General features: G+C 39.8%; 1 protein-coding gene across 5 annotated transcripts in view; it reads right to left on the bottom strand.

Moving 5' to 3' along the window:
- RALGAPA2 (Ral GTPase activating protein catalytic subunit alpha 2) overlaps positions 1–14,952 on the bottom strand; it is a 374,428-nt gene that overhangs the window by 30,267 nt on the left and 329,209 nt on the right. For all 5 annotated transcript variants that reach the window (XR_009458933.1, XM_019491013.2, XM_059720247.1 and 2 more), the window contains exon 38: positions 2,515–2,636. Coding sequence is in view for 4 of the 5 variants with exons in the window: in XM_019491013.2 (XP_019346558.2) it covers positions 2,515–2,636 (122 nt within the window). In the remaining variant the exon portion in view is untranslated. The remainder of the gene's footprint in view (positions 1–2,514; positions 2,637–14,952) is intronic.

Here is a 14,952-nt window from a genome sequence, read left to right as displayed (position 1 = left end):
GTAATCTAGTAATAGAAAATCATTGTAGTTCTGATACTGAACACTTCAGCAACTAAGTAGTCAAAAGGATAAAAGTGGATAGATGTTCTTTTAATCAAAGAAGGGGGAACTTTCAGAGATGTTGATTTCCATGTCTCTGTAAGCACTAATATGACAAGTAATTACCATGAGCTATGGAGTTGTCTAATATGGAAGATTTAATTTAAAAAATATTCAAGAAGTCTTTTCTTCTTGTTCAAAACCTCATCGTATTGCATTTTCAAAAGCCCAGGATGAAATTATACCATTTTCTTCATTAATCTTTCAATATATCCTAACAACAGCTCTTTTAAAAGAAGTATAAACTTTCTGGTAACACTCTACAGAGGTTTCCTTATGTCAGAACACCCTGAAACACAGTTCACGGAGAGGGAAATATGGGAGCCTAGCAATGGGATGCTTCTACATTCAAGCCTGAATCTCTGTTTAGTGCCTTTGTAACATGTCAAACTAAACTCACTGCTCTAGACACCTCACTGCTTTGGGAACTTGTATTTTGGAATCTGATTCAGCCAAAAATAATCCTGACTGTCCTCTGTTTTTTATGTCTCTGAACGATTACATGTGCTCCAAACTCTAGAAGGCTGAAAATAAGGATCTGAATTTTGTAGTAGGTTTTGCTGTTTCAGAAAAATTTAAATCACAAAAACATAGAACTCTATTCAAGCACCTAATGACTATTCAACAACTTTTCTGAATAATTTAAACAGTTCTTAACCATATAACATATAATGTATGAGTGCATGCTTGTAGCATATGTAGCATACAACATGTATTAGAAAATTTAAAAGTCCTGCTATTGTATTTTCATATCAATTTGTCTTTTCTTGCTATGCTTAGTTTGGTCAGAATAAGATGAACAAATTAGGTACAAAAAGGTACTGGATTGTGGACTAGAAAACACTGGTAAATCCAATAAGTGTGCTTAAAGTAAAATTCAGCCAAGATGCTTGTATTTTTATTTGCTAACATCTAAACAGATAAATGACTCAAAATACCTAATAAAACTGGGTATGAAATATACATGCCTGTGGCAATTGATACTTTTTTTGTCTCAGAGTATTGGCAGAGTGTATAAAAGAATTTAGTGCACAGCTGTTCTACTTTTTAATGTAGAAAACATTAATCAAAGCTTTAAGTTATAAGCTTTTCTAATGTTGTTTAGTATTCCAGTTCAACAAAGATCAATAGAGGCCATCCCTGTGTTTCTTGACGCCTCTCCAGGAAGCAGAGGCACGATTATGTAAATAACACTGGTTCCCCTTTACTTCTGCCAGCTTGCTTATCTCCAAAGCCTTCTGCCTGCTGCTACTGGCGACCAATACAAGTACATGCATACACCTCTTATCTCCTAACAAAGCTCTGAAAGCTCAAGGATTGGAGCCAGTAATGTTAAACAATGATGCATGGCTGATTTTATTTGTAAGTGATTTATTTCAGCAAATTTAAATTTCTTTTTTCAATTTTTCAGTTTAGATAGAAGATATTCGTTAACGAGTCAGAATAAAGAGAAATAAGGCAGATGTCCTGAAACAGTTATACAGGTTTGGATTAATCTATTAAACAATCCAAAAGTGTCTCATGAAATAATTAGAAAGGGCCAGTGTCACCAAATGCATGTAAAAAAATGGATTAAGGAATCTTTATATGAAGGATGCCATCAGGCACTGACCACACACTTTTTATAAGAGCAAAAATCTACCTGGAGAGTGCCAGAAGTCTCCATTTCAGAATGAAAGTTTCCCTTTAAAGCACATTCATTCAAGAATATTTAAATGGAAAAATTCATAGTTCATTCACTGTACAAGCTAATTTTAGAGCTTAATATGTCACATGGGACAAATTAACTGAATTGTACAGTAATTTCCCATGTTTCAGTAAGTCTCAGAACATATTCTCAAAATAAAGTTTAAAAACAGGCCTCATCCAGGTGTTATAGGAAGTTTAAAATTTGCCCATGGGTACTCTAAAACATTAAAGGAAAATGTTAGTCTACTGCACCGCTGTTATGATTTTCTAACAGAACACTATCCGTACATTTCTTCTGCATTAATCCCTGACCCTGGGATCTCAGCAGCATAATCCCCATTTAGCATTAGTAGCAACGGCTTCTACTGTGAGGAACTATTTTTTGATAAGTAAGCACTGATTCAGGCATAGCTTTCGAACAACATATTCCCAGCTCAGCAAGAAACCCACACTCCTGAATGAACCCGAGCACATTACTGAGAGAAAGTTCATTAACCTTGCTAGATTCAGAGGTTAGCAAGATAGCTGAAGAAAGGAACTGAGTGAATAGCTCTGATGCAAAACAAATTAAAATGAATGTCATCATTCCTTTTGATATTCATTAGTTGATTCAGGGGGAGAATGGTCTTCTTAAATTTGCAAGCATTTATCTACAAAAAACAGGTGTACATCTGCTGCTCAAGTGCTTCTTCGTGCTAAAGAGAAGAATAACATACAGAGACTCACCAGTTCCACTGAGGGAGTAGCTAGGAGAGGGAGAAAAGACCTGAGCTGCAAAATCCTCAAATGTCATTACTTCTTTGTGATTCTGGATTATTGCTTCAAGATACAGAGCTCTCTCCTCATAGCTGCAATAACCAGGTTAAGGAAATGTACCCACAACATTAAATGCTACTAAAGCATGTCTAAGAATGCTAACAGTTTAATCTGTACCAATACATGCAGAGAGCTGTATCACTGGTGTGAAAAAAATGTCTCTCAAAATTTCATAGAAATGATGATAATTTCTAAGAACAAGCACCAAAATGTATCAACACCGCAATGATCTATCATAACAATATCTTTTTCAGCTGCAGTATCAAGATCATTACTGAAAAGTTATGGCATGGGATGAATTCAGGGAATCTCTGAAGTTAGTGGGGTTTATAACAAAAATGTTATTGATGTAAAGTAAAAAGTATAATTTTAACAGAAATATTGGAGCTTCCTGAGCATATTCCTGGCTGATAATATTTTTATTACAATTTTCTTTTCCAACCTATAAAAAACATTGTGTTAGGATTTCAAGGGAAAGAGAAAATAGATGCAACTGATCACAGCACTTTCTGACATAAGGAAGAATACAACAGTAACATTCTTGAACTGTACAAAGTTTACATTTAAGTTGTATGTTAGAAGCTGTCATCTGATGTATCCTAAATGAGTGATACAAATTAAGAAAATAAGAACATGCATACAGCACAATCTGCATAATACAGACAACAAAGCAATCTAAAATCAAGACTATTGCCTTTTAATTAAAGCTCGGCAACCTGGAACACGCAGCATTCAAATGTGTAATCAAAAACCAGTCACCAATAAAACTTACAAGCGTAACAAGCTGAAGCAACTTTCCAGCTGTCTTAATAGGACCCCTGCTTGCGGCAGCTTTTCACAGAGGAGAAAGCAAATCTTTTCCTTTTGTGTGCAGCTTCTGTTTTCTCAGAAGGTGAATCACGCACTTCCAATAACAGGATAACGTCTGAAACAAATCTACAATGGATTGAAGAACCTCACATATGACTTTATGAATTAACACTCGAAGAAGCCAGTATGACATCTCATTCCCCATTTCCTGCTCTAAAAAATGAGTTTTCAGATTTTCATTGTGTTTTTGTCACATAGAAATGTATTCCAAATCCACCAAATAGTGTTAAGTAGGGGAAAATGACAATTTATAATTAGCAAATTACGAGAAGATGGAATTTCACCAGCAACTCAATATAATTTAGGTGATTTTTTAAAAACTGAAACCCTTTCATCACTCATTAAAATTATTTCAAGGTGCCGTTTTTGGCTTGTGCTACATTAGTAATGACACTTTGAAAATGTCTTTGTCCTTTGTAATTCAGAGCTAAATAATGCTTTGAAAGACAATACACAATATTTAGTGCCCTACCTCAGTGGGGATAATCAATGTGTTTATGTCTTAATTATATGCAAGTTCCTGGAGTCGCTGTACTTAAGAGAACATTTAAAAAATAAAGATTTTCATGCTAACAGAGGCAGAAACCTCTGTTGAGAAATCTTTCTATAAACTTCCTTTAGGAAACTAAAGTAAGAAAATGAATACTTAGCATTTTAGCGATTGCACCTGCTGACAATTTTATTTGCTTATTTTCTTTTTAAGCCCAAGAGAACACATTCCTGATAGCACAAGCATTAGGCTGAACTATCTGGGGCTGCTTCACTATTATAGGCTGAACTCCTGATGACTCTTGTTAATGAATAGGCTGCCAAACTTCCTAAGAGAGGAGGCACACGCCTAGACCCTATTCTAAAGGGACTGACTGATGCCATTCACATCTCATTATGAACATGCTTATTCTGCACAGCACTTGGCTGTTGCCAAGGCTCTGTATTCCATACTGCCACAGCAAGCCGCTGGTCCTGTTAACAGCAGGATGTTAGGCCTGAGTGGCCGTCTGGCGAACAGGCACTCTGACACTAAGCTGGCACGTGCTGGCGCAGCAGGAGCAGACCAAGGCGTGACAAATTACTGAAAGAGCTAAGCTAAACTTATGGCTGACAACCACCTGAGCCTTAGGACCTCTATGGGCCTGCCATCAACTCTCAATTCATTGCTCACCCTTTTAGTCTGCAGCCTGCTTGTGGGCCCAGTTTAAACAAGGCAGATACACTATAAAGGCTTTTCATGCTATGCCTAATAATATACTGCTGTTTAATGAAAGGCCTTCCACATCTAACACATAAGCATACAATGCAATGAACAACTGCTAACAAAATAGAAGTTCATATGCATTTTGCTAAATATTGCATGGAAAGATCGCAAGAGGTGGCACTGGTGACGTGAATTCAAATCAAAATGAAATGACTCATGAAACTCCTATTTATGAGGGAGGGGGGAGATTTCCCTAAGCGTGGAAAAAGATTAAATAACAGTTGGTTAGTTTACAGGAACCACATTTGAAAAATAATATATGTATAGGGCTCAAAAAGCATCCAGAGGTCTACAAAGATTTACCACAAACTTAAAAGGAGGAAGTTTTAGGTAAAAACACCTACTTTTTTAATGCGTTTTTCTTGCACATGAAAATAAAGGAGTAAGTACGCTACCTGTAGCTACAGTCAAGGCCAGCATAGAGAGGGATTGTATCAACTTCCACCTCACTGCTCTTCTCTGGCTTCTCTTTCCTGAAATCAACATGCATTTTATTCCAGTCTCTGGCTACCCTCGAGGTCTGACTGCTAATAACACCAAGTCACAGTGACTTGTGACAGGGACAGAAATCCAAGAGGGATTCACATGAAAGGATCGCTTATTTTCACTTGTGGTGCAAGTCAGGGAGTGTTAAATGAGAAAAAGAAAATTAACCTAATTCACTGTTACCACAATTTTACATGCAAAAGTATTTAGAAAGGTATTTTTTGGACAGAAATAGTCTTATCTAGGTCTCTTAAAAATGACAGCTGATCTGGGAGGTAAAAAACCCTAACTATTTGAATGTAGACTGTAAAGGATAATGACAGCCCCATATGAGCAAGAGGCCTTTCACAGTAGCACAGTTATTTTTTTAAATAAAAGCCATTCTTACAAACAAACTGGTTGGTTTTCAGAGAAATTTTCTGCAAAACCAAAAGCCTCATCTTTACCATAAATCCCCCTTTATCCCTCAGGCCAAATCTACATTAGAAACACTTTGCTGATGTGGCCACGCAAAACACTCCTATAGCACATACAGTTTATACTGACAAAATGGCATCACTGCTGGGATACTTTATTCTGGTCTCTCCCTCCCTCCCAGCAAAAGTCCTGTTTGCTGGGATAGCTACATTTGCATTCTGGGCTACTGCAGGCTCTGCTGGTCGGTCAGCAATCATTCCTCCTTATACTACCTCCTAAGCTACAATGGCAGAAATCTGCAGTGAAGACCCAGGCTTAGACCCACTTAAAAGTGTCAAAAAGAGTACTTATCTGAGGCAAAAAGGAGAATGGGAGGACTTGCAGGGGATGATTTCAAGAACTGCTGTACAGCTAAACCTAAAACTAAAGCTGAACTGTTAATTATGGGAGCTTTGATCACATTTTCGACCTCATCGATGGTCCCAATTCTGTAAGCCCGTACTCTGTTGTACATGCCAGTGAGCCACCCCATCATATATCACTGCCCACTTGCAGCATGAAGTCAGTGTTTTTACAGTGCCATGGAAACTAACATTTCTTTTTTTTAACATGAAATATGCCACTAACAAAATATCAACCCCATCAGCACTAGTTCATTGCTGTGCTTGGAGCTGATTAGTGCTGGGGGAAGCTTTGCTGCTGGCTGGCTTCCCCACGGCCAGATTGCTGAGGAGAAGCGTGCGAACCGTTTCACCGAGATGGTCCAATACCACGGAGGGCAGGTTGTGCTCTTGAACCCTGCCCTAGTGAAGAACCTGGACAGCTGGCTTCCCTGATTAACTAAACCCCCATTTATCTGAAGGTTTTGGGTGTCCCCTGAGAGCTTCAGATAAATGAGGTTATACTGGACGTTCAGAGGAGCTGATCAAAAGCAGCTCTTTTTAATATGTATGCCAATTTGACCACTTCTTAATACCTCTCAGTAATGGAACTGCTCGCTATTCCTACACAGACGCTAGTCATACTGCAATTGGTATTTATTCTTTGTTGTCTCAGTGTTACTGATGCAATTCAAGTTGTTAAATTTAAATTGAAATCAGTAGGATTATTTCATGTTTTGTTCCTACCACGAAGGCCAAACTCTGGAATAAAATGTTTACAAAAGATATAGCTACATTTTTATTTGTGTCATGCACTAAATGTGTTTTGTGTCATGCTCTAAATGTGTTTTATATTTAAGGAGTGAGCTATGAAAAGGTGTGAATGACTGGGCACAATTATGTACCAAATGTGCAATAATAGGGCTTCAAATCACAGTCCTGTAAATAAACCCCAGTGTAAATATATGTGCCCAGTAAGAGAGTATGGAGCTTGTAGATTGTGATTTTAACATGTTTTTTATAACATGTTACAAGCTAACACTTGCAGACCTAGACTGCTGCAAAAGATATTAACATGTTAAAATTACCTGCTGAAACAAAAAGATCTCAAATAATCACAAGCACTGGAATGATCTGTGAAATGTCCCATTAAGAAAAGACGGAGGAGATTCTTCCACACTAGTCATTCAATATGAGGAAAAGGAGAAAGTTGAAGTTCCCCTCTCCAGCTATAAGTCCTTTTGCAGATATAAATATAGTTTGGTTGCACTGGACATGAAGGAGAGACAGGAATGAGAGCTGTCTACAGGAGAAATCTCAACCAGTTTAATTCAACAGGCCCAGTTCTGTGATTAATATTAAAGGCTAGTTTAGGGTGAGATAAAACATCATGGGGAAAAAGAAAATGTTTTGAGACTGTATGGGGTGAGGAGAAAGAGACAACCATTAGGTGGACAGCTAGAGAGGCAACCTGAGGCCTGAAGACAAAAGGAATAAATACCTGATATGTGGCAAATAAAGGAGCCAGCTTGAGAGGCATTTGCATCACAAAGAATGTTTTCACTTAATTCTATAGAGTGAAAGGTTTACTGTAAACACCTCATGGCAGAAATGAAGAAAACAAAAGCTTTTGCACTCAACCTTTGAGAAACTGAGTATCTTAAACATTTAGCTATATATATATCTATACATCTATATAGATATATATCTATACACACACACACACACACACACACACACGTTACATATATATATATGTAAAGCCTTTCATCCTAAAATATCCCAAAATGATACACACACTTATGAAGTAATACACAGAAATGTGCAAAATAAGCATGAACCCAGGCTGAACTTCTACAACAGACTGAACCAGCATCCCAGATGGAAATTCCTAAAGAGGTTCAGAAATCAGACTGTAATTTTCTCAGCGTTTAGATTCAGTATTTGGATTGCGTTGATTGTAGAAATCTTGGCTCTGGGCCCATCTTGTACATATCCATACATCAATGCGAAGCAGAGGCACACAAAAACATATTAATACAATATAAATCATAAATGCAATATAATTAGAAATAAAACTATGGTAGGATTTAGGCAGATGGAACGTTCATACCCAAAGTAATCTACAAGGGCAAAACCTCTGCCAACTCTCCTACTGGTCTGGTATTTGTGCAATTGGTTAGGATCTCACTTCTAATTCTCATCTTTGAAATAAAAGTATTCTAGAAAGCATTTCAAGAGTAACACTTATATGCTTTCAGCAACACATGGAATATAATCAACACTGAGCATACTTCCTATTCACACATACTTTTTATACAAGCATAAAGCAAAATCCTGTGGGTTTGTGGCTAGGGAGAAGTAGGATTGGCCGCATTCCACAGTATTATTAGTACTAGTAGTAGCAATAGGAGGAGTATCACAGAAACATTAGGAGCCCCAGCCCTGAAATAGAGCCCTATTATGCTAGGCTCTGTATAAAGCAAAGAAGAAAAATACTATATTCTCACCAGCTCCATGGAACTTGCCATACAAGATGATGCTGGCTATCAATTTATCAGGGTTCCTATTTGTGTGGATTCCACTGCAAGAAGGAATTTTGGGAAGGGGGTTGGTTAAGAAGCTGAGAGAATGTGTGGAGGCACAGGACTCCCCCCAATCTATATGGATGGTCTTGACACCTGGGGGATGCCTCTGTCTATTTAGTGGGGGGAAAAATGTTGCAACTCCTAGGAGTAAGAAAGAGGACATGTCATGTGCGTACACTTAGAGTTTCCAGCTCTCCTGTACAGAAATTCCCTTTGTAGGCCATTATCTGTTCTATAATTATTGTAGACAAGATAAAGGGAGCCATATTTTGTAACTACGGATGTGTTTCCTTATGCCAGCTTGGCAGATTTGAGAATAAGGAAAGAACATAAAAGCTGGGCCAGTTTTCATGGATTTTGTTTGCTCCTTTGAGATTTCAGTGCCAAACAAAAACTGACAGGTAATATTTACAACCCATCCATATTAGCAATGTTACCTATGGGGCATTATATTTGCTTTTTCAGTTTAACGTAACTGCCCACAGCACAACTCTTGATATATCACTTTTGCAAAAGCAGCAGTAAAAACAAGAGGGCTAACAAATTCTGAAGAGCTGGAAATGGCAAATCTAAGATAAACAGGGCTTGTTACATTTCTGCCAGTCAATTTGATGTGATCAGGTAATTTGTGGGCACTACGGTTAAGATCGGGGTCAGAAACTTTTTTGGGCAAAGTGTCAAAAAGACCCTCAATCCTGACTTGTAAGTTATCAGTGTGCCAAGGGTGGATGGTGGGGAAGCTGTGAGGGGCCCAATTCATGTTGTGGCAGTACAGTTTGGGTCCCTTCCCTGCTGTCCACCCTGAGGCACACATGCACCCACTGCTGGCAATGAGCCCGGTCAGGGTACCATGGACCCCAATGCAGCTCCTTGCAGCCTCCCCACCACCTACTGCAAGCAGCCTGGGCTCCGTGGTCAGCTGCAGGGGCCTACCCAGAGCCCAGAACAGCTGTGGTGTGCTGAGCAAAATGGTTTCACACGCCATGCTCTAGTATGTGCGCCAGGGGTTGCTAACCCCTGGTTTAGATCCTTGTTCTCAAAAAATGTCAATAAACTCCCGTTGACTTAAGCAATAAAGGATCAAGCCATACGTGCTGATGTTAGCTGTTGCTTTGTTACCGAGTACTTTAAAGCATTTACCCACTTTTATCTTACCAAATGACAAAATGGTGCTCATATTTACTACATTTACCTAAATCCAAGATGATGTTGAATTTAAGATGACCCCCCTGCCCATTAGATTCTAGATATGGAAAATTATGTGTTATTTTCAAAGTACATAATCTAATTATTGGAGGGTTGTCTTAAACTTTCCCTCCACTGTTGTGGCAGGGAAAAGCAGCAGGGGAGCAAGCTGGTGGGGGGTGGGAGGGGAAGCAGGGGCCCTTCTGGTGTTGGCCCCCCTGCCACTTGTCCCCCCACTGCTAACTCTCCCTGCCACTTGCCCCCTGTCAGTGCCTGCCCCACCCCCAACCATTTGCCCCGCCTCTGCCCGCCACCATCTCACCTGGGCTTACCCAATGCGGTGGCTCTGGCTACAGCCCAGGTCATGGATCACAGTGGCTCCAGCCCCAGCCCTGGCCCCAGTCAGGCAGCAGAGGTAGTTCCAAGCGTGGCCCCAGCCGGACGGTGGTGGTGGAAGTTCCAACTCTGGCTGGCCCTGGCTATGGCTAAGCAGCAGCAGCCCCAGCCAGGCAGCGATGGCAGTTCTGGCCCCAGCCCCGGCCCCAGCCAGGCAGCAGTGACAGCTCCAGCCCTGATCCTGGGCCGGCAGTAGCTGCTTCTCTAGGCCAGGATTGAGGCCAAGACAGAGCTGCAGCCCCTGCCTGCCCAGAGCTGATACTTAAATGCAAGATGAGTCTTCCCCCCGCACCCATGTTGAACAGGGAAAGAAACCTCGTCTTGAATTCGAGTAAGACTGGAATATGGAACTATATTTCAAGTGTTTTTTGCACTGAATACCATAAAGCTGAATCATGCCTGAGACATACAAGAGTTCTAAAATAAAAAACAAAATACTAGCAAGTGTGATAACACCTTAGGAAAACATATGGGCACGGGACTCGTGAGCTACCACTAGTACAAAACACAGCACTTTCAGATTGCTGCATGTGCAAACAGCCACATAAATGGTCTACTCCATGTCTGAGAGCACAAGTTAAACTGGGTGCATCCTTCTTGTGAATACCAAACCCACAGAAACACATTTTTAAATAAAAAAGAGGAAAGTGCAGAAGATAAACGTACTTTACGTATTATTCAACCACCACCTTAATTTTCTGAGCAAACGGCAAAGCTGCTTTTCCCAAGAGGAACTAATCATGAAACCATATTAATGTCTAAAAAGTAACATGGCTATAAATGTCAGGGGTTTACCAAAAAGGAATAATACAAGGAGCATGAAAATTATTTCAACATAAAGTGTTAGTACGTGATCTCTGTACATCTCATCAACTATTGGTCCAAGCACTGCCAAAACACACCACATCATACTCTTAAATAAAATGTTCCAATGGTTGATTTCAATGCGAAACCCAATATGCTTGGTAGACTTCCTATCACTTATGGTCCAGTAACTGCCACTATTGCATAGAACTAATTGAAAATTTTTGGGGGAATTCTGGTGGCGCACACCCTTCACAGAACAGGTGCAATCAAACCATCTTTGTTAACAGCTACACATTCTTTTCTTTTAAAAAAACCACCTAAAGTAGCTGTTTCAAAATTACAGCAAACATCAAATACTAGGACTTTTTGAAAAACAAACATGGATTTATTTGTCTTATTTTAAAGAAAATTAAAACTATCAGATGAAATTCATGTTGTTGTGCACCCTTCTATGAATAACATGGCTTGGCCTGGGGGACTGTTTAGCAGCTTAGAATGAAATTCACTTCACAACCCATGATCACATTACTACAGCGGCGCTCAAACTTTTGCTGGTGCAGGCTGGATGAGTGGTTTGTGGCTGGTCTGCAGGCTGGATGGGGCTCCATAAACCAGGATCAGACCCCATGCAGCCTCTTGGAACTGCCCCTCGCCACTGTCTGCTTGAGTCCAGCACCACCTGTCAGGTCTCCATGCTGCTTCCCTCAGCCCTGCACTGCCTCCTGGGGCCCCAAGCTACAGGATCAGGGCCCACCCTACCTCTAGTTGGCCCTATGTGCCTGTACTGGGCTCTGGGTACATCAATCTAGTGTTACTATTCAGCCTGCTAGGCTCCCCACAGGTCTGGAAGATTGACCGCAGGAGAGCAGCAATTGTTGCCACTGCTCCCCTGCTGCAAATTTTCAGACCTCTGCAGGCAGGAAGTCATGGCTCTGTGGGCTTGATCTGGCCTGCAGGCTCGGGGGTTGAACACCCCTGCCTTATCAGAAGGCAACACAACCTATCTGTAGCACTTACTCAATTTATAGGATTTAATAGCAGTTGTTGTCCCCCCAGCAGAAGTAGACTCGTTTGACACCAGTGCTGCTGTTCCTTCCTGATCTGTCTTCTCTCTCAGTGCAAGAACAGATGGGAGGTGCAGTCTGCCATGAAGATGTATATGGGCCTCATACTAGAGACAATTTCACTTGCTGTGGGTAAATCCTTTAGGAAACCTACTAAAATCAGTCTTAGGAAGCGATTTTAGAGACACAAAGAACAGGTAGGCATCCAGCATTCATTAGCTTTCAGTAGCAGCCATGTACCTCAGCCACTTTGAAAATCTCTCCTTTACTATCTTCTAATGTCCGAAAAATTTCTCTGCTATACCTGTATAGTATGTTGGGCTGCATTTTTTGGAACAGGGACTGTATCTTTTTCTGAGCCTGAAAAACGCAGCACACAATGGTGCCCTCATCCTGATCAAGAGCTAACTGAAATACATATGCACACATATTCAACTGTTCTGAGTTGTTCTATTAAAGCCTAAACCTCTGGAGTATGGCGAGTTTCTCAGAGATGATTGACATCACTGGCTTTAAAAAAAAATGAAAAAAATACAATTTTATATAGAAGTCCAATTTTCCTTGAAAAAGGAATACCGTAAGAAGAGCATGCAGAGGCTGCCCTGAGGCTAAAAGATAAGGCTTCTGCTCTTATGTGCTGAGCTACTCCGCGACATCTGCTCCTGACTCTGACTTTGTTTTGCTCTGTGGTAGCAAGTTGCCCAAGGTGTTCTAAGGACTACGTGAGTATAGCAGGGGTGCTCATGCTCTCCTGTAGGATGTCAAGAATATGTGGCAGATTAGTCATGCCAAGTGCTTTAGGGGGAAAGGTTGCATTTATGATCAAAGAGGCAGAAAACCAGCTTTCATCTTAATTTGTTTACAACTCTTCTGTCCTTGCAGGAAATCCCCTGGATGCAGGCACCTCGTCATCCCACTTTGGACTATTCACTTAATGACAACAGTGAAAGAGCAATGGCTTACTATCCTGGTATCATACAGCAGTTTCACATTTTATTTGCACCAATGCACATCCACACCTTTAGATTTCTTTTAGGAGTTCTTTGAATTACGTTTGCTATTGGTTATTCTTACTGGTACAGCTATTTACTCTGCAGGGAAAACAGCAGACACATTTTATCTTCATTACAAATTATTACTCTCATTAGAGGTCATTCTTGCCATAAAACTTCCAAATTCTTTGGAAATGGCTTTTCCACTTCAGCATTCAGAAGGGATAGCTGGCAGAGGAAGCTTTTGTAAAACGATATATGGAAGAACAAAAAGAATAAAATGTCTCAGTCAAAAACTGTGATATCAAATCTAGAGAATAAAAAAGTATTGGAACCTGAAATGAATTAAAATTACCTCAGGAAAAAAGTTATGCTCTGTCAGACAAAAACAATCTTTTTCTTTTTCTTGCTTTTTTTTTTTTTTTTTACTATTTAGGAAATAGTAGACAGAAATCCAAACTAGTAAACTTTAGTCCTTAGTTTCATACTTCAGACAATGCCCTCAATCTATGCAAGGTAAAAATTAAATACTGCCATGCTGAGAAAAGGCAAATACCCCTAATTTAACTTCTCTGCCTAACTGCCTCTATAAAAATTATTTAAAAATTCAACTAACAAAGGCCCTTTGAAATAATAAGTACCAATGAAAATGACAACTAATGAGTCAGTGGACTCCTAGCTAACAACATGCACTTAATATTATACTTCCATGGAAATGGACAAGCCAAAATACTGGAGTAAGTTCTCAGCAGGTGTATATTACCACAGAACCAGTGGCTTTAATTGGGCTATCACAATTTACACCAACTAAGAATCTGTCCCACTGAGTTTTCCTTCCTGTTCTCAAAACGGAGCTTTTTTTACCTTTTCTCCTCCAAACCTGATCTTGGCTGAATAGAGATGTGCCCATTGCCAAAGCTCTTCTAATGATGACACAGCTTAAAAGCAGCAGAAAAAAGGCAACAATAACACTTCCCCAGCTTAAAAGCCAAGGGGCCATTTCAAAACAGGAGCTAGAGATCCTGGTAGCTGTGAATGGGCAAGCACCGTTGTTCGCCTCCACTGACAAACTGTTTGGGGCGATCTTCCTAGATATATATAATTATGGGAATGAGGTAAAAGGCCTTTAGCCCACCTTCATTTCGAGAGAGACCAACACATGTAAGTACAATGCACCAACAGAAATGATCATCACTGGGCTGCAGGCAAGGAAGATCCTGTTTCCCAGCTACTGTGAAGCTACGAGAATCAGTCTCACCTATTGGACAGCTGTGTGTCATGGCTAAGCTATCAGCAGTTTAAGCATGGCAGCCCTGTGAACAGAAAGGAAAACTGTAAAGAAACCCCAGTTTAAAGAGGCAGAGAGGAAAAAACATGTAGCTGTGTGTAAAACTGAGAGCAGGTTCTTCTTATCTGTGGAGTATAAAGTAACACGTTATGAAAATACAATAAAACCTGAGAACTTAGAAGAGCTCACACTTGTGTATAAAGTGTTAGGTGATTTCTCAGTGCATTCCAGGGCTCAAATGCTATGCCAATAAGGTATATTATACATTGACTGGTCCCTAACTTAATATCCAATCTCTAGTGCTATGTTGAAAAAAATGGAACTATTGTTTCTTAATCTGTAATATAAATGTGCTAGCAATAGCAAAGAGGGCCAATACACTTCTAATTAAGATATATTATATAAAATTCCAAACCAATTCATTCTAGCCATGGGGACTTTCCATATCCCAGTCTCACATGGCTATAAGATACTTGATATCTATCCTGAAAAGAAGAGCTTAAGTTAGTAAGCTTGTTGCTATGCATAACAAATTGTTACACCTCCATTAAAGGACATACTTTCTGCACTACATTTTGACAGCTATCAAAGTAAACAATTTTAAATATCTCATGAGTGAC

The sequence above is a fragment of the Alligator mississippiensis genome, chromosome 1 (genome assembly GCF_030867095.1).
Source record: "Alligator mississippiensis isolate rAllMis1 chromosome 1, rAllMis1, whole genome shotgun sequence".
Lineage (NCBI taxonomy): Eukaryota > Metazoa > Chordata > Crocodylia > Alligatoridae > Alligator > Alligator mississippiensis.
The sequence above is the reverse complement of the archived record's forward strand: the minus strand, read 5'-3'. Positions and strand labels throughout refer to the sequence as shown.